The sequence below is a fragment of the Metarhizium robertsii genome (assembly GCF_000187425.2).
Source record: "Metarhizium robertsii ARSEF 23 chromosome Unknown MAA_Scf_5, whole genome shotgun sequence".
Classification (NCBI taxonomy): domain Eukaryota; kingdom Fungi; phylum Ascomycota; class Sordariomycetes; order Hypocreales; family Clavicipitaceae; genus Metarhizium; species Metarhizium robertsii.
In genome coordinates, this window is record NW_011942193.1 from 1931324 (window position 1) to 1950268 (window position 18945).

The window sequence follows — 18945 nt, forward strand, 5'->3', positions numbered from 1 at the left end:
GGTTTATGGCGGTAAAGATTCTGCACTCATGCAAGGGCTGATCCCTACCCATCTCAGTCCTGACAGAGATGGGGCCATTTGGGAAACAAACCAGCTGTTGCAAAACGTCTGTGCGATCAAGGACAAGGCCGACAGCACTGCAGCCACAGAAGGAGATCCATTGGCAAATTGGTATGTTTGCCGTCATTTTCCAACCGCGCGCGGGTTCGCGGACTGTGGATGCAAACGCATGGCTAGTGGCTCTGGTTGAATGCAGATCGCGACAAGGCAATTGCGGGGTGGGCTGACCCCTTGGCTGAGATTATAATTAGTCTCAGGAACAGTGTATGTATGGAGTATGGAGTATGGAGCATGGAGTACCGCATTATAGATGGAAATCATACATAAACCAGGATAAGCCATTGCAAGTCTGTCGGCCTTGAAACCCTGACAATACTCTTGGGTTCTGCCAACTCGACGGACCTCTTGTCTTACCAACTGCGAAGCCTTTTCCATCGGAAGGCACGGCGAACAGACAAAGGGAAGGAAGGAACTACCTCCCTGTGGTACGTGCGACCCGCTGACTTGCACATGTCTGGTGAGCTTTGAGCTCGCTTTGAACCAGACTGTCAATATTTATTTTTTGGCCTCGTAATCTTTTCAGCCAGCTTTTCAGCCATCATTGATCCAAAGCATCAACTCCATTGTCTGGCACGCGCATGGCCGAGCGGCCCACGAACAAGACGGTCAACACCACAACAACACCCAGACGACCAGTTGCCCTGGATGTTCTGGTGGCCCCTGCAACCACTTGGAGCACTCGCAGGAGTCAATATTAGCCACGCCACCCACCATCTCAACAAGTAGCTAAACGGCTTTTCCTTTTGTTCGGGCCTTGGTGTTGTGCATCAGAGGACGAAGCAAGCTCATATTGTGTGCTTTGGAACGAATAAAACCTCGGTTTTGCAAGACTGAAGCTCGAACCAGTCTAGAAATTGGTCAGTCCCAAGCCCAGCCAACTGGCCAAGCATCTGCCCACCCGGCTCAACCAATAACTTACACCGGCGTTTTCGGTAGGTTCTCGCAGGTCAGAGGAGCTTGGGCGAGTCCGGAAAGCTTGCCAAGCGCTGCCCGCCACCGCCACCACCACCATCAACACACTCCGGCCTCCTGTGTCTCACGTTTCAGCAGACCCTACCAAGTTTTTAGGCTTATATTCCGCCATGTGGGACCGCCTGCGAACCTCGTCATCACCGTCTGTCATGGCAGCCCCAGAGGAAGTCTTCCAGGGACGTCATTCAGGTGGCAGCGTACATAAGCACATGGTGGCCCAAAAGCGCGCGCGAGCTGTCAGACCTGGGAGGACACATCATCGCTTAGACGCTGTTGACGACAACTTTCCCGAACCACTCGACGACTTGGGGATTTTTCACGATACAAACAGCCCCAACCGATTCGCTATTCAGCGAGGCAAGGTCGTGCCCCGATACCACAACGTTGACATGTAAGCGCACGTTCCTTTTCGATTTCCCACCGCTATTTCTTGCATCAAGTGCCTTGGCGTGGCGCTTGCGTCTTTAACCCACCTGCTGGTCATGCGGAGCTATTTTTAAGTATCAAAAGCTGGCTTGGTGTTCATGGTCCAGGGCAGACTTGTCCTGCGCCACGCATTGTTTGTTCAAGTGAACATCATAAAAAGTCAATCAATACCTGTCATTGTTTGGGGCTGCGTGCGGAGCACAATTGCTCATCACAGCCCTTCTCACTGCGGCTATAGATGGCTCAGCCAAGTCGGAGTAAAAATATGTCTCCTGCGAACCTCACATTTCTCATATCTAATTTGTGATACTACTCGGTCATAGTATTTTGCCATCGCAAAACCCATTTGGATCTGTGCATCCAGATATCGTGCCTCCTCGGCGAAGCTCCCGCAGAAAACAGCGCCAACAACTGCAGCTGCAGCTGCAACAATCCTCGCAACTTCAAACGAATCCTGTCTGGCGCCCAGCATCCTCAGTCTACGACAAGAGCGACGGAGAATCGTTGACACCTGTACCGAAATACAAACTGGAGTCTTCAACTGGCCTAGGCGGCTCTGCCGCTGACCAAATATCGCCGCCCAGCTCGCCGGACGTTTGTGCCACGCAAGACCGGTACGTTGTATTTAGGATGTGGGGGGAGCTTGTCGCAATTCTGACATTGGAACAGGTTTACAGCTGGAGATGTATCACCTATCGATGACGACTTGGATGACATTCAGCGGACAGCATTTCATGGGAATAGCCATGATGCCCTCTACCTACCGTCGCAACAACAAAGGACTGCTATACCCAAGCCAAGTCTATCTGCACAACGGGATGACGGAGGTCTAGTGACTCAGCCACGAGAAATTCAATTACATGGTGGAAGAGCATGGAACGAGCAAGTTCATACTGGACGGGTACTCACCCCTCCAGATAGTGATTCGTTTCGTCATACCCGGCGTCCAGTCATGTCTACTGATTCAAACACGCCTCTTTCCCCCCTCGAAAATAAGAATATGAATATCTCTTCGCCTTCACATGGGTTACAAATGCGCTGGCCTGCAAAAGAGAAACCGCAACCGCTCGATAGCCGCCCGCCTTGGAATGGAGCTAGCGGCCGGTCTGTGATAGTCGAACCTGTTCGCGACGACTTGAATGTTGCGCCACTGGGCATTCCGCGAAAGAGCAGCAAACGACCCGGTCGCAACGGGACACCCCTGGCAGCAGCCACAGGATCTGGAACGTCCGAGTCTTTTGGCGCTGGAAGCACGATGAGGAAGTTCTTCCCTCTTACCGCTAAGCACAAAACCAGAAAATCGATCTCACCACCGACCCAGCTGTCTATTGAGCGACAACCTGTCACTGCCGAGAACCCGTATCCAAGTCCACCCCATAGCGATTTCCCAACGCCCGAGCCCAGGGCTCGTCATACCCCTCCACCCAACTGGCATAACCAAGCTCTCGCGTCACATCCACCAGAGGCTCTCCCGTCTTCCATCAAAGCCTTCAAGAGGAAGCCGCCTCCTCAATCAAGCCAGGCAAGCTTTAGGCTGAACTCCTTGCCTTCAAATGCCAAATCTTCAGACGGCGCGGGAAATATAGTCACCCCCGCCTGGCTGTCTTCAGCCCGCCCAGATGAGACATGGGTGCCACCCCCTTCACGTTTCAGCATCACCACCTATGCAACATCAAATCCAGGCACTCCTCGACAATCCGCCGAGGAAGACGTACCGCCACTACCAACTATGCCACCGGCTTCCGGCTCTACGAATACTGGGAAGCCAGCGGTTGGCGACAGACACAGGTCGACTAGCTTTGAGGGGCCTGCGGTGGTGTCGATGTCGAGCCCATACACGAGTGTGGGAGCATCTCGGGGTCTTTCTGGTGGCTATGATGCCACGGGTCAATATCGTCGGTCCACGAGCGACATGAAATCGGCAGACCGTCGGGCGTCTACGTTGTCAATGTCTAAGCCTCTCCCCCCGGCGCCACCTGAGCTGTCGCTCGCTGACGATCCAGTCTCGCAATTGAACTCTCAACTCAAGAGTCTGGCTCACCGCCGCGTCAATATTGAGAAGAGCATCAAACAGATGACGGAGCTTATGCCCCAAGACAACTTGTTGGCTAGCGATCAGGTTCTGCGCAGGCGAGAAGAGGAGAAGCAAAAGGTTGAGGGACTCCGGGAGGAATTGGCCGTGATCCAGAGTCAAGAGCATGAACTAGGCCTTCGATTATTCCGTGCTTACAAGCGCCAAGACAAGAACGCTGAATATGAGCCTACAACGCTATGGGTGCGAAGAGTGGCTGGATGAGCATGGACGCATCATTTTCCCTGAATGTGAGATGAGTGGTCTTTGTATTGCACCACCAGCATTGTGGTTATGCTGAGAGCTGTATTTTTTCTTAGTTTTGAGCTGACCCATGCCAAAACTTTCATTTGTATTGTATGATGTATTCTACGACGACGTTGTTGCTGATGACTCAATGATTTTAAGTAGCTGAGTGTGATATCCTGCTTCTTTGGGTGGTTAGAAGCGTGTTTCTGAAAGCTCCTTTCAACTACTAGCCATGTCATCGCTTGCGGTTAGATGGTAGCTGATTGAATTGTATAACCGACATTTGGCTGGCGATGTTCCTTGTGTATATATGTGACCCTAGGCAACGAAGTCTAGGATCAGGGAATGTTGCGCACTGATGGAGCCCAATGCCGGCACATGATTAATAGTCTGGGATAAGACAGTGAACTTGAGAGCACTTCAATGTTGGCATTGATTCGAACTACAAGATGCTTGCAAGGGGCACATGGACGGATGAGTCTAGGACGGGGCGTAGCTTCTCAGATTGCGCTTTTTTACTTGCGCACCGTACGCGTCTAGTCTATTCCAACGCGTTAGACGTAGTAGCGGTATTGAATGAAAAAATTTCGGCTGTGTCATTGCCTATGTGCTGTGCGGCGATTGTGTCTTGGTTGGTTGGTTGTGTAGACGTTCAGTCTGTGATTCACTTCAATGTTTGTTCTTACAATGACTCCTGGAGCCTGTGCAGAAAATCTTCAATTCCTAGCGTAATGCAGCTTTCCTATTTGCCAGAAGGCATATTTTGCATGTGGTATTCTTAGACATTGGCAATGTGTCAAAGAGGCTTCTTGCATGTTGGTATATGCTACGTGCTCATGGCAAAGCTCCGACAGCCAAGTTTTGGAGTTGACTCGTACATGTATACCGATATTATCTCAGCCGTTATGCGTGATTGATTGGTACTTAATGTTTATTGCTATACCTGATATTTGCTCTGAGCTCGTGCCCCCGCTGCTGTAGGTGACAGATTATGAATTATCTGCTCTGACGGCCTTTTTATATGGCTTTTGGCTTTTGGCAAGCCACAATATTACAGAGAACAAGTCATGAATTATATAAATTAGGACTAACAAGTAGGGTGGGATTTAGCCGAGGCCACGAGTTTACTATGTGTTGCCGGGCATGGTTGACGCCTATGTCAGGGGAGAACAATCCAAGATGTTTCTTGTTTCCTAATTCATTCAACCTCAATCTTCCAAAGGTATTGAATTACAGCTACAGTGGCCAATTAGCTTCCAACCGCGTCTGTTCCATTGGCGAATAGTCACCGCAACAGCCGCGAGGCAGAGCACCGCCGACTTTGGGGGAGTATCCAAGGCAGCAACGTCTAGAATGAAACTCGCCCAAATCTTTATACTAGTCCTCTCGCTCATGTCGACTTCGAGGGAACATGATTGCTACTGACCGAACGGAATGGAAGCAACTCATCTGTGTCCATACGGCCGAGGGCCAGGCATGTAACCTCAGGTGCTGCTACGAAAGCCACTCTTGTCTACTTTATCGAACGGCCTTTGCTACGGGCCGCACAGCATGGCCATACACCGGGCCGGCTGTCCGGACAAGAACTCTAGGTCGATAGTCGTGCACGAATTACTGCCACAAAGGCAGCAGTAGCAGTGAATCGTTTGGTATGACAACGAGCACGTTGCGGCCCGAGGAGTAAAGAAGACTCGGGCAGATACGAGCCACCTCGCAGCAGGCAAACAGCACTCAAGCGTGTGGGCATGTGGCAAAAGCAGATTCACCTGTCATTTGTCCCTTTGCAGCATCGGGAACTTCATAGTTCCCGGGGGGGGGGACAAAACTCGTCGACAATGCCGCGCTGCGAAACGACGTTGCAGCGCTGACGACTGCGACGAGCGTGCCATGGAAACGGTGCAGAGGGACTGTACCTATCGCAGCCTCCGTCACGTTGGCATCGGAGTTGGTGTTTGGCTGGCGTGCGCAACGGCGGCCTTTGCGGCGTTGTTCGTGCGAGAGAGGAGGAAGGGAAACCTGCAACTCTCCCGAGAGTCGCAGTATGATTCTACGACTCTGGGGAATTGGTCAACGACGCAGTTGACTCGGCTTACTGCTGCGTGAAGGGCTGCAACAGAGCCTCTGAGGAGTGAGGTGATGGGTACTCAGGAGTCAAGAGACACGAACTGGGCGGTTAAGTCAATATACATAGCTTGAGGGCGTAATACAGTTATATTAATATTTTTTTTCCTCCAGGGGAGCTAATGCCTTACATTTAAATTAAGGGAGGCCTCAATGCTGGCAGAAATCAAGATATATTTGGAATGTTTTGCGTATTTTGGATGCTGCGTTTCCTGCAACACTGCGTGTGGCATCGACACATGGTGCATGATGACGACGGAGTCTCTTTAGTTGATCGCTGCGACTTGGCGGATCACACCCCCCCCAATACCCCAATACCTTACTGCTCTAATTGATCGTCATTGTTGTTAGGGTTAGACATGGTAAAAGGAGGGATTGACCTTCTCACCCATGTCATGTCAATGAGACCTCTGCTGGCATCCATGCGGGAGATCAGAATGGGGAAACTTGTTTATTTTCCGGAACGCGAGCGAGGAACTTCATGTCATGTTCTGACTCTGCAACGTTCTTGATCAAGAGTCATTGGACTTGAACTGCGCCATCCTGCTCGTCTTGGTAGCGCAGTGACAGGGCTGCTTCAAACAGCAGCTGCCATGGCCATGGCCATCTCCTCGAGACTGGCCTGTTTCTTCTGCTGGGCCGCATGGTTTTTGTCGAGATAAATGGGCCAGACTGAGACTTGGTAGACCGTAGACACCCGGATGCTCATGGGATTGTATTCACTATTCAGCTCAAGCCGTTTCACAACCAGCGTGTTTCGGCGCCAGATGGGTAGAATTCGTGTCAGCGGGACCTATGGCATATGATGGATGAGTAGCTCAGCCAAGACGAAGCTAAAACCCCATCACCATTGGCCCTTTGTCAGAGAAATGCCCGGAAAACAAGCACAGTTCAAGTTTTGGCAACATCCAGATTGTCGATGTAGTATCCCGAGACACTGCGTTGAACCGCAGCACAACTACAGCGGAATAAGGCCCAAGAAAGTATTGGTGAATAGATATCGTCAGATTTTCCATCCTGTGAGTTGGCACATTACCCAGATAAGCGTCTGTCTCATTGATGGTGTGGTGTATGTATGCAGGCCGTATGCAGACCGTCCTCATCATCCGCAAACTATGAAAAGGCCTCGCGCTCGCCGTTAGTGTCGGCATTATCTCGTTGCCTCTCCCACGGCGCGTCAGCAGATGCTAGCTCCCAGGGAAACCCCGGATTTCTATTTCCAGGACGACTCGGACCAAGTCGAGCTCCATGTTGAGCTCGATGTTGGACTGGTCATTGAGCTCGTGGCATCAAACGGCGAAGAACTGGGTCCGTGTCAGCTCTTACTCAATACAAAACATGACATGAGCTTAAGTGTAAAATATGCCGAGCTAGTAGTTGACGAACGATCTGGGCAATTGTCTTGGCTTTTCGTGGAATTCGCGCGGGATCCGGCCGAGATGCCACGAGGGAACAACCAAGCGGGGAGACGAAACGGGCATTCAATGTCGCCAAGAGCAAGGAACAATCATGGAAACTTGTCAAGACACCAGCGCGGCCGTGGCTTGCCTTCCATCTCATGCGCCGAGGTGCGTCGTGGTGGCAGGGTTTGACGTGTTTCAAGTCGAGCGACTCAGACAAGAGCTGAAACCCAGATTCGAGTTTCGCGGCTTCATCACGACGAGGTTCGGAGGCCCTTTTCGGCACAGCCTTACGTCTCAACTCCACCCGATGAACATGCTTGGATATGACTCGTCCTTTTGCCGTTTCGGGGTGGCATCTCGAGCCTGTCTGTACGGGTCTCGCGGCTCAGTTGGCTCACGATGAGAGCGCGCCGGCGGACCAAGACAAGAGGAAGAGGAAGAGGGCAAGCAGGTGGCTTCGCCCAAGCACCATAATCTGCGCGAGACGACGCAGCTGAAACCAGACTTCAGACCATCCAAGCTTTCTGTGCGACACGCCAGCGGCATGGCGCTGCCGAGCCTTGAACGCCCATCACTGATCAGAGACCCTTTGCCAGGATGAGGATGCCAATCTCTTCCTCTGCATAGTTTCGCTAACACGGTGGATCTTGTTTCGGTTGAAAATGATCCGTCGTCCAGACCGTCACAGAGTAACAGGCTTGATGTACGAGAGAAATACAAATATAAAAGAGTCGTCGCATCAAGACTCCAATGTTGAAAGGATCCTTATAACAACCACAATTAGCAACTCAACAAATACTCTCCATTCTCACAGCCTCTATTTTTTTTCTTTCTACAACCAACTACTCTTTAATCCAACAATATGAAGGTCTCATCTGCTTTCGTCCTCACTCTCCTCACCGGCGCGCTGGCCGCGCCATCCATCGTTCCCGACCCCGACTTCGAGAAGCGCGACGTTGACGCCGCAGCTAGAGAGTTTCATGACTCGGTAATCGCGGATGCTGTTAAAGCTAGAAAAGTCGATACCACCGTCACCCTCGACCAGCGTGATGAGGACGTCGAGATGGTGGCACGAGCGCCCGGAAACGCCCAGGCCGCCAACAAGCAGGCGGCCAACAAGCAGGCCGCCAACAAGCAGGCGGCCAACAAGCAGGCCGCCAACAAGGCAGGACAGAAGGCCGGACAGAAGGCCGGACAGAAGGCAGGACAGAAGGCAGGACAGAAGGCAGGACAGAAGAATAATGGCGCCAACAACGCAAAGCAGGACGCCGCGAGCGAGTCGGCCGAGGCCGCCAAGCCAAGAGTGACGAGCTCCTTCGACGCCCCCGGTGTCGTCCTCTAGATGCCATAATTAGATTTTAATACATGCTGGGCATTATTAAATTTCGGTCCTTTTTTCGTTCGCATAGCTTCGTGGTTGATCAACATGTCAGGACAACTCGGCGCCTCGAACCCCTGTTTATCAAGAGGCTGTTGAAAGAGAAAATCATGTGCTGGTGAAGTACTCTGTATAATGACTATGACAAGATTTCAGATTGTAAAGCTTCGCAAGCAACCGTACTTGCCGAATGGTATGGCCGTGGGTCAGTATCATGACGAGGATGGCAAGCCGCGAGTCTTCCAATGCCGGCACAACAGAAATGCGTCACTGATAACCCTTTCAGAATTCTGGAACTTTCGGATCTCGCTTCTCTTATACAAACCGAGCCTAACTAACGCATAATACGTCAGAGTCTGTAGTCGCAGCAACTCTCGCGGCGTGATGATGCCTTCCCAGAATCACATCAAGATATGTGTTGCCCTGACGCTTACACAAATCACCCTGCTTTTGGTACAGAATATATGGAGTTGCTCGTTGCGGAATCGAACATGGGTGTGGTTACAATACCGCCAGGTCTTAAAGCCAAGCACATGGTTCATGATGCCCGTCGACTTGCATGGTTCCACAAAAGTCGATCAATGCTCCATGTTGGCAATGAGTTCCGGGACAAAACTTTGCTCACAGGCAAGAAGATCTAGGAAGATGGTCAAAAGCTAGAGTCTCTTCGAAGAGGGCAATGTATTGTGTTGTGGTCGATTGGAGTGACTGAGATTTGCATACTGTCCTGCCCAAGTCGGAGGTCATGAGGAGAAACCTCAAAGACGTCGTACTGCTCGAATATTCTCCAAAAGCCCGATATACATGTATTTGTGACACGCTCTTGCAATTGCCGGAGAATTGTGGAAAACTCGGGTTGGCACCCGCAGTTGGAAACTCCTAGTAGCATGGGACGTTTGATGATTGATCCATTGCATCACGAACACGGCTGCAATTCATCCAATGGACTGTTCATGTGCTGGAGCTATACACCCGTTTGTTCCCTACGCAGACACAATATGTGGAGTGTGCTTGAAAGTACTCCGTAACATGAAAGAAATTATGTAAAGATGTGAATGGACCACGGAGTACTTATTTCTTTCTTCATACTTAGGTGGTGCCGATGAAAGGCGCGTCACGTGCCGCGCGTCACGGGCCATAATTTAATGGGTTTGCGCGTTCGGTCGCGTATCACGCGTACCAACGCGCCCGTCCGTCTTCACGCCTCTTGTGGCGCGGCTGCGCAAGGGCAGGTATGGGTACGACCTCCCATGCTTCTTAATTGCCCTGGCTACCGCTGGTCTGCGCTCCCCTTCGACTTCCCATCTTCCCGTTTTCCAAATTCCAACATTTCGGCAAGGACAACCGCTCTTCAATTGCACCGCATAGCCATAATTTGGAAGGCACTGTCCATCACAATGCCTCGCTCTGCTTTGGGAAAGAGGGATCGCAACGATGGGGATTCTGGTGAGTGAAGGAGACGCCATGCGAAGGTGAATCCTCTACATCATTGACTGAGGCTGACTGAATGAGCAATAGTCGTTGTTGCAACTCCCACCAAGAGACTCAGACACCACGACGCATATGCCCTCTACAAGGATGACGAGGAGAACCAGGACCCTCAAAGCACTCCCGATGTCCACGACACCATCAAGATCGAGGTGGAAGTGGTCGAGGATGCTCCTCGGAAGAGACAGAGATCTGAATCCATCAAAAAGAACCCAGTCACACCATCGACTCCACGACATCGAGATGTGCTATCAGCCTATCCTACCACTCCTCGACATGCGGTCATGTCGGCGGGAAAACTTTTTAAACGTCTGACTCCAAACTCGCCTTTGTCCCCGTCCACCATCCAGACCATCTACCACTCTGCACGGCAACTCTTTAGCCGTGGGGCAGAACCAGGACAGCTCATCGGAAGAGAATCTGAGCGAATGGAGCTAATCAAGTTCCTCAACCGCTGCAGCTCGTCAACACCAAGCGGCTGTCTCTACGTTAGCGGTGCACCCGGAACCGGCAAGAGCGCTATGATCACAGAAATGACTCGGGGCTTCTCCGACAAAGAAGGTACCAAGAGTGTATACATCAACTGCATGAGCATCAAGTCCTCCAAAGACCTGTACACCACCTTGCTCAACGAGCTCGGAGAAGACACCAACATCTCATCAGAGACTGAAGCTATTTCAGCACTCCAGCTGGAATTTTGCCCCAAAACCAAGTCATCCTCAGTTTACCTAATCATCCTGGACGAAATCGATCACATCATGACTATGGGCCTTGAGAGCCTTTACCGGGTATTTGAGTGGTCTCTTCAAAAATCATCCCGTCTGACCCTGATCGGCATCGCAAACGCTCTGGATTTGACCGATCGCTTCCTGCCACGACTGAAGTCGAAGAATCTGAAGCCAGATCTACTGCCGTTCCTGCCATACACGGCCGCCCAGGTTAAGAATATCATCACCACAAGGCTCAAGTCTCTCATGCCTGAGGGTGGCAAGGAAGGTTACGTCCCCTTTATTCACCCAGCCGCCATTGAGCTGTGCTCTCGAAAAGTCGCCAGCCAGACTGGAGATCTTCGAAAGGCCTTTGAAATATGTCGCCGTGCACTGGACTTGATCGAAACCGAGACCAGATCGAAACATGAGCAAGAGGCTCGAGAGAAGCTACTGCAGATGACACCGTCCAAGCGACCCTTGGGCGAAAATGTGAATGGGGCTGCGGGAGTTGGATCGGCGGCGAGGAGTGTTCTGCAAATCATGGCCAGCTCTCTCAAGAGCTTGACGGCAGAGACTGCGCCTCGGGCGTCGATAGGACATCTCAACAAGGTCACCGCTGCAGCCTTTAGCAACGGCACAACTCAACGGCTCAAGACACTGAATCTCCAACAAAAGGTTGCTCTCTGTGCTCTGACAGCGTACGAAAATAGGAGTCGAGCGTTGATGAGGGCGTCCAACACGCCTGCCACCCCGTCCAAGTCTCAGTCATCGGCGCCGACAATCAAGATTCTCTTTGACACATATTGTCAGTTGTGCACCCGAGACTCCTTGCTGCACCCACTGTCAAGTTCAGAATTCCGAGAGGTTGTTGGCAGCTTGGAGACGTTGGGCCTCGTTGCTGCTGTGGATGGCAAGAATGGCAGCTTCAATATGGCACAGACACCTAGCAAGCGTGGACGGAAGTCGACTGTTGGCAGCGAAGGCGAGAAGCGTATCGCTAGCTGCGTAGGAGAGAAAGAAATCCAGTCGGTGGCCGATGGACCAGCCGCTGGCATCTTGAGGAGTATTTTGTCAGGTGAGGCATTGGACTGAGGTGTAGACTGACGGGGACTCGGCCGTCTTGGAGTATAAAGGCACTGTTTGCATGAGTAGGGTGTTGCATTTTGGGCGGATTTGGCGCTGGATTGTATACATGGCATGAGTTTAGCACAGGCGTACGTGGTGTGAGGAGCACTAGATGATGGAAAGCATTCATGGCATTAATGGCATTAATGGCGCAGGTTATGTGTTTTGTACAATTTTGTGGTTGGCTAGCATAGGACGATACCCAACACGAGTAAAGAAATACACTGAGGCTGTAACACTTCTTTTTGCTACGCAGATGTGAAAGTCGAGCTTGACCACTACAGCTACGGGAACTGATTCTATGGAATTATCTGGTGACAATAGAGAGAGATGAAGAGCTCACACCACCAGGAGATTTCTCCACTTTTAGTGGTACAGTTGGCAGGTGCCATGTCCCCCCAGCATGTCATCACAGAGGTGTGGACGATGATGGAGCATCGGTGGCTTGAGAGCTGACAGAAAGGCAAAGATTGAAGTGAATCAAGCTTTTCTTGGCTTCCCCACGGGTCTTCAAACGACCCAACCAGGACATTTGGGTTGTTCTGAGGGTACAAGAGTATATGTATATATACCTACTTAAGTACTGTAGGTATGTACGTGCACGAGGGATGAGACGGAGGCGTACGGAGTACAGAGAGCATTCGTGCCTCGATATGTGCCTCTAGGTACCTAGGTACTTAAGGTACATACATGTATGTACGCACAGAAACGTACCTGTGTTCTAAAGTTGGTTGGTTGCGCGCCACACGAGAAGCTATGACGACCGATGCAGAAAACGTGACGTTGAACCAGCCCACTATAGAATTCTAGAAGATGCAGCATCGCCAATCTTGACAAGAAAATACAAGATGGAAAAGGAGGGGGAGGAGGAAAGACTGGCGACAAAGAAACATACATGTGCACGCGCGGGCAACACCCCAAGTCGGGCATGACAATGGCGACTTGGTCTGGCCTGCATCGCTCGACCATCGCTTTGCGTTTGGGAATTTGTAGTCCGTACGGAGTACTAGTCCTGCAGCAATTGTTTGTGAAGCAAACCGTTTTTTGGTTCCACGGGCAAAGGTCAGTCTCTCCCGATGTGTCTCAGACAAAGAAAAGTGACGTGTCAACTGGCAGAGTCATGGACCTTGGTCCCAGCTTTCCGACATGGGAGCTGGCAGAGCTCCAGCACGAAGCACAAGGCCAAGCATCAAGCAGTATGTACCTAGGTGCCTAGGTACTTTAAGTAGTTGGAGTGTTGATTGCTCAGAACATGCCGCTGCCTTTGTTTTTTCCTTCTTCCTTTCTTCTGGTGTCGGGCATGGCGTAACCCCCCTATCGGATGGAGGATGAGAGGGTGTGGTACATTCTGTTCCATTTGATCCGTTTTTGCAGACTCTGCCACTGCGATGCCACGGTTATGCCACCATGATGGCAGAGTCGTCCCGCTAAAGCACGTGGGGGCTCTCTGGGCGGGTGAAGATTGTCGAAAGGTGGTGTGCAGCCGATTACTCCGTAATCATTGCTCTTGCCCCCCCCCCCTTTTTTTTTTTAATCTGGCTGTGGTTTGATTTTTAGGGCTGGTGGTATTCGGCGAGTTGTCCGGCTGGCGCATGAGCGAGGAATCGGCACGGGCTGGATGCTGGATGCTGGATGCCCGACCTCCTTGGCCGCCCTGCTCGAATAAGTAACTACTACCTGCTGTGCTTTGTATGTACTTACTTAGTAAGTAGTCATGTACTCCGTAGGAGAGTACGAGTCGCCTGAGCATGGTCGATAATCTAAGTACATAACTGGTGACAGGGGCAGAGCTGTACGACAGGTGCATTGTGAATATGAGGACTGAATCGCCAGGTCCAACATTCGCAATTGAATGTTTAAATGGGGCCAGTGACCAGACTGGATCCATCATTGACTGTTGGCCTGCACATGTGTGCATGTGCCCTGGCCGCGACGCCCCTCTCTCCGATGTCCCTTGGCCGTGCGTGCTTCCCCCCCCTAACACTTGACCCCTGCGAGCGCTCCGGGAAGCCCCCAGGCCCAAGCCCAACGGCGCAGATGCAGCTGGCAGACCTCCCGCCCCAGCCCGCCGCCAAGCACATCCATGTCTAGTTTTGGGTTTGACCCTCGACGCAGCCTGTTCTATCCCGTCGTGACTCGACTCGACCGGACCTCTTGCTCGTCCGCATCATCAATAGCATCATAGCTTCATTGCATCACAGCCTCGAGGCGTCGAGGGCAGCGACCACCGACGGAATCGCTCGCTCCTCTCAGGCACCGCGTCTACGCCTGCGTCTGCGTCCTGCATTTGCATTTGCACTTGGGTTTGCGAGCCTTGCCCTTGGGCCTGGCCCGCAGCCGTCCGACGTGCTCGCCCAATGCCGCGAGATCCCCCTCGGGATGGAGCCGGCGGCCGTCTCTCGACATCGTCGACGCCCTCGTTCACGACGCCCGCCGCGGGTGCCCGAGTCTCTGGGGATCCCGAGAATGAGAATGAGAGTGCCAGCGAGGCCGTGCCCGCGCCGTCGCTGGCCAAGTCGACCCATGCATCGTCAACTGCAGCTCCGCGCCCGAGCCTGTTGTCGCGATTGAGCCTGCCCTTGCAGCTGCCGCTGCCCCTCCGCAGCAGAAACCGCAACGTCGTCGACTTCCACATCCGCTGTGACGAGCCGCACAGGACGTATGCCGCCGGGGATTCCGTCCGCGGTGCCGTTGTTCTCGTCGTCGTCAAACCGCTGCGCATTACCCACCTCGTCGTCTCGCTGCATGGCTTTGTCCGAGTCCTCAAGGACCCCACGTCCGTGGCGAAGGCACAGAGCGTCACCACGCTGCCCCCGCCAGGCAGCTCGCGACGGCCACAGTACCAGGGCAATGGGTTGATTAGTCTGTTTCAAGACGAGCAGGTTCTAAGCGGCGAGGGGAGGATAGAGCCGGGCAAATATGAGTTTGGCTTCGATTTGATATTTCCGGATAAGGGCCTGCCCAGCAGCATTGACGTAAGATACGCTCCTCTCTCTCTCTCTCTCTCTATATATATATATATATATAAAGCCAAGGTGTCGAGAAAGAAAAGACACAAAGAGAGAAAAAAAAGAAAAGAAAACTAACGTGGGATATTAGTTTGAACGGGGAACCATTTCATACTCCATTACTGCCACAATAACAAGACCCACAACCATCACCCCGACCTCTACCTGTGAGAGAAAGGTTACTCTTGTCCAGCAAATAGACGTTGGATTACTTGCGCCGCCGCGGTCGAGAACCATTTTCCTAGAGCCAATATCTAAACGGACGCGAAGAAAAAAGCCTGCCGTCAACGACAAACCGTCTGGCTCCGCTTCGGTCGACATCAATGATGTTGCTTCCGAAGCCGACTCATCCGTCATCACGGAAGATTCTACCCGTGGTGACAACACCCATAGTTCGCCCATTGAAACCCGCACAGGATCTGCCCCAAGCGATATGCATAGCGAAATCAGCGGAGAGAGTGGCCGTAGCGTCAGCACCGCCAGTAGGGCCGAGTTCACCCAGTTATCACACGTGGGCTCGACACTTACGTCTGCGGCAAAACAGCAGGTTGTGGACGACAAGACGATTACAACGACCGTCGAGTTGCTCAAGGGCGGCTGCCTTCCTGGTGACACTGTCTCGGTGAGAGTTATGGTGCAGCACATCAAGAGGGTGAAGAGCATGACTGGTGTCATTGCGACTCTGTTTCGGCAAGGGAGGATTGATACAAACCCACCGCCATCATTGATCGCCCAAGGCGTCCACTTCGCAAGGAAGCTACACAAAGACGACCCGTATCCAAAGTCACGAACTGGGCTGGCAGGGCTGTCATTGTCGTCAAGTGGCTCAACGAGCGTGTTTCGCAAGGACTTGGACCAGAATGCCGCACCTCTCATCATCGACCCTCAAACGCTGCAGGCTTCTGTCACAGTCTCCGTCAGGGTGCCTGACGATGCTTTCCCAACAATCAAGGCTGTGCCAGGTGACATGATAAGCTTCAAGTATCAAGTTGAAGTGATTGTTGACCTTGGAGGCAGGCTGTCGAGTCAGCTAGGGGCTGGTGGTTCGAAATCAAGATTTGGCACATCCAATGGCAGCAATACAGACTCAAACCAAGGCTCATTCGGCCCCCAGAGGGGCTCCAACATTGCAGACACCTCGCAGGTCAGACGTGAAAAGGGCATCATATCATTGTCGTTTGAAACCGTCGTGGGGACTACCGACAGCTCCAAAGCACGGCCAGCTGCGAAGCCAGTCGCCAAAACAAGAACCATTCGAATTGCGGAGGAGGCTGACGAGGACGAAATCATCCAGCCTGAAACTCCATCCCATAATAGCCCTCACCATCCACTCAACTCAATACTCGCCAATGGGCAGTCACACCTATCACCTTCTAATGCCCAACTCGACTACACCACCCCACCTCCACATCCTGCTGATGTCCAACAGCAATCTTCCTTGGCTACGACGGGTTCATCACGAGACATTCAAGTAAATGGCAATCGCCCACAGGCCGCCCCGTCCTACATTCCGCCGCCTCAGATGCCTGATCAGAGCAACATGTCCGAGAAGGACAGAATACGACAAGCTGAAACGAGACTATTACCAAGTCAACCGCCAGCAGGGCCTTCAGCACCAGGGGAAGACGACGATATTTACGATGCAGAAGACACGCCTCGTGCGGCATCCTCTGGCCCCGTTGTCCCAACCACGGACGAAGCCGAAGCTGCTCCATCCGCACCCACAGAGGACGAAGTAACCGCTGGCCACCCGACGGAGGACAAGCAAGAGCTCGAGCGTCGAAGACTGATGGAAGAAGCCAGCGTGCCACCAGAATTTCCAGATGACATGGAGCGGCCGGGAGGTAGCTCATCAGCCGATGCTGCCAACGAAGCCACAGCCCCTGATCTCGATGAAGCAGATGAATATCCTGGATACGGCGTGGGTGCCGGTCCATCTCGGGACGGTGACTCACATATGGAACAACTACCAGCGTATCACAGATGAGGTGGGGGAAAACAAAAGGGAGGGCCGCTATATTGTATATAAGGGGTTGGTTCTTGTCTATTTCATGTTTCGTGATTATAGAGATATCGGTACGAGCATACGAAAATTGGATTCAATGCACAATATGGATCAAGGAGTCCGCATTTGATTGATGCGAGCATGGGAGTTTTGGTGGTATATTATGTAAATGGCGTTGAGAATCTGGTTTTGCATCGGGATTTTGGCAAGAATTCCTTGGGTTTTAATTTACTTTTTTGTAATACCTGGACTTGGAGGCCGTTGCCAAGATGTGCATTGTGTGTTTTCTGACCACACATATGTGCATTCCCTAGGTGTACTACGTGCAGATATGGCTGACTCCTGGACGAGACAATTGCCCCCCCCCCCCCAAATCAACAACACATTCAAATCACACTTCGAGACCATGGCACTAACGGATGGGGAAAGGCGATGATTGTCCTTCCTTACAAGCTGTCGTCTATATGCCTATAATGTACATGACCAAGCATCATATCATCCTAATGCTGCAAAACGGCAGGCTTCCCCTCCTCCCAGTCACTCACGGCCCCCCTCACATTCACCCAGTACCGCAGCCGGACAGCCTCCCTCTTGGCCCTCTCGAGATCGTGCTCCCGGAAGGCCTCCTCCAGCACCTCCTCGCAGCGCCGTATGCGCTCCTCGTTCTCGGCCGTCAGCCCGTCCAGGTCGGCGGGGCTGCGGGCCTCCTCGATGGTCTCATGGGCCTCGAGCACGACCATGAGCAGCTCCGGCTCCTCGACCTTGAGCGTCTCGTCGTTGGCGACGTCGACGCCCTGCAGGGAGAGGAGGTACTGCGCGCGCAGCAGCGGGTTCGACAGGGTCTTGTAGGCGTTGTTGACGGCGGCGCTCGTCGCCTCGGCCTGCGGCTTGGACGACGCCGGGTGCAGGTCCGGGTGGTGCCGGGACTGGAGGCGCAGGAACTCGGCGCGGAGGGAGCGCAGGTTGATGGGGAAGTGGCCGTTCGGGGGTGGTCCGTCGGGGAGGGTTTGCGGGAAGAAGGAGTAGAGGGTTTGCGGTGGTGACGGCGCCGTCTTGGGGGGCGCGTTGGCTTCTGCTGCCGCCGGGGAGGAGAACGAGGAGGAGGAGGAGGCGGCGAGAGACGGCCGCTGGGTAAATCGCCGCGTCTGGTGGGCTGCTGGGTTTCGCGGGCGCGTCGTGAGTGCGCGGGGTTCTATTGCGGCTAGGGAGACGGCGGCGACGGGTGGTGATGTCGTTTGGGCGTGGAGGCGGCACCGTCCGCAGATGCGTTGCGTCGCGGAGATGGCGCGCATGTTTGGGCAAAGAAAAGGGCACTAGAAGGAAGGTTTGGATCGGACAAGATGTGGTGTTTTCTGAATGCTTTGACACTAGATGGAAAGAGTGCGTCGCACTATTGCGCTGATCAAGTTATGTGAACATCCAAAAAGGAAATTTTAAAGATTTAAAAACATGGCAGGAAAAGAAAAGGGCTGCAACGCGATGAAGTCATCCACGCTCTTCTCTGGAGAATAACGGAGCTCGGAAGCCCGACGTGGGAGCCGTCCGGGGAATTAGACCGAGGATTTCCCTTGTCTGTTGTATCCACCCGTCGGCTTGGGACGGCTAAACCAATCCGATGCTAGACAATTCAAGTGGTCAGCTTTTGGTGCTACCATGTTACAATAGTACTACAAGGCACAAAGTACAGCTATGTATTTGTTCGAGCGCCATGTATGACTCGGCATGTCTTGCTGAGACATGATGGCCGGCAGCGGACGAGCATTTTCCACTCGGTTTCTGAAGTACACAAGGGCCATTCACCGGGCTTCACCTCTGACTTATTTTTTCCACCCATCAGCGTGGATTCTTTAACAAGCCCGCATCTCAATG

General features: G+C 52.6%; 5 protein-coding genes across 5 annotated transcripts; 4 read left to right on the forward strand and 1 right to left on the reverse strand.

The window, feature by feature from the left end:
• Positions 1 to 1202: 1202 nt before the first annotated feature.
• On the forward strand, positions 1203 to 3814 carry MAA_04083 (uncharacterized protein; the record flags this gene model as incomplete). Its single annotated transcript, XM_007822081.1, has 3 exons — positions 1203 to 1483; positions 1842 to 2132; positions 2188 to 3814. The coding sequence occupies 3 exons, from the start codon at positions 1203 to 1205 to the stop codon at positions 3812 to 3814; spliced, it is 2199 nt and encodes a 732-aa protein (XP_007820272.1).
• Positions 3815 to 8224: 4410 nt separating this feature from the next.
• MAA_04082 (uncharacterized protein) lies at positions 8225 to 8704 on the forward strand (the record flags this gene model as incomplete). Its single annotated transcript, XM_007822080.1, has 1 exon — positions 8225 to 8704. One exon carries the CDS (start codon positions 8225 to 8227, stop codon positions 8702 to 8704), a length of 480 nt encoding a protein of 159 aa, XP_007820271.1.
• A 1433-nt stretch (positions 8705 to 10137) lies between these two features.
• On the forward strand, positions 10138 to 12030 carry MAA_04081 (cell division control protein Cdc6; the record flags this gene model as incomplete). Its single annotated transcript, XM_007822079.1, has 2 exons — positions 10138 to 10186; positions 10259 to 12030. The coding sequence occupies 2 exons, from the start codon at positions 10138 to 10140 to the stop codon at positions 12028 to 12030; spliced, it is 1821 nt and encodes a 606-aa protein (XP_007820270.1).
• A 2390-nt stretch (positions 12031 to 14420) lies between these two features.
• On the forward strand, positions 14421 to 17058 carry MAA_04080 (pH response protein PalF; the record flags this gene model as incomplete). Its single annotated transcript, XM_007822078.2, has 2 exons — positions 14421 to 15038; positions 15163 to 17058. 2 exons carry the CDS (start codon positions 14421 to 14423, stop codon positions 17056 to 17058), a joined length of 2514 nt encoding a protein of 837 aa, XP_007820269.2.
• Positions 17059 to 17576: 518 nt separating this feature from the next.
• MAA_04079 (Fe-S protein assembly co-chaperone HscB) lies at positions 17577 to 18368 on the reverse strand (the record flags this gene model as incomplete). The annotated part of the gene is made up of 1 exon (XM_007822077.1): positions 17577 to 18368. The coding sequence occupies one exon, from the start codon at positions 18366 to 18368 to the stop codon at positions 17577 to 17579; it is 792 nt and encodes a 263-aa protein (XP_007820268.1).
• Between the last annotated feature and the right edge of the window lie 577 nt (positions 18369 to 18945).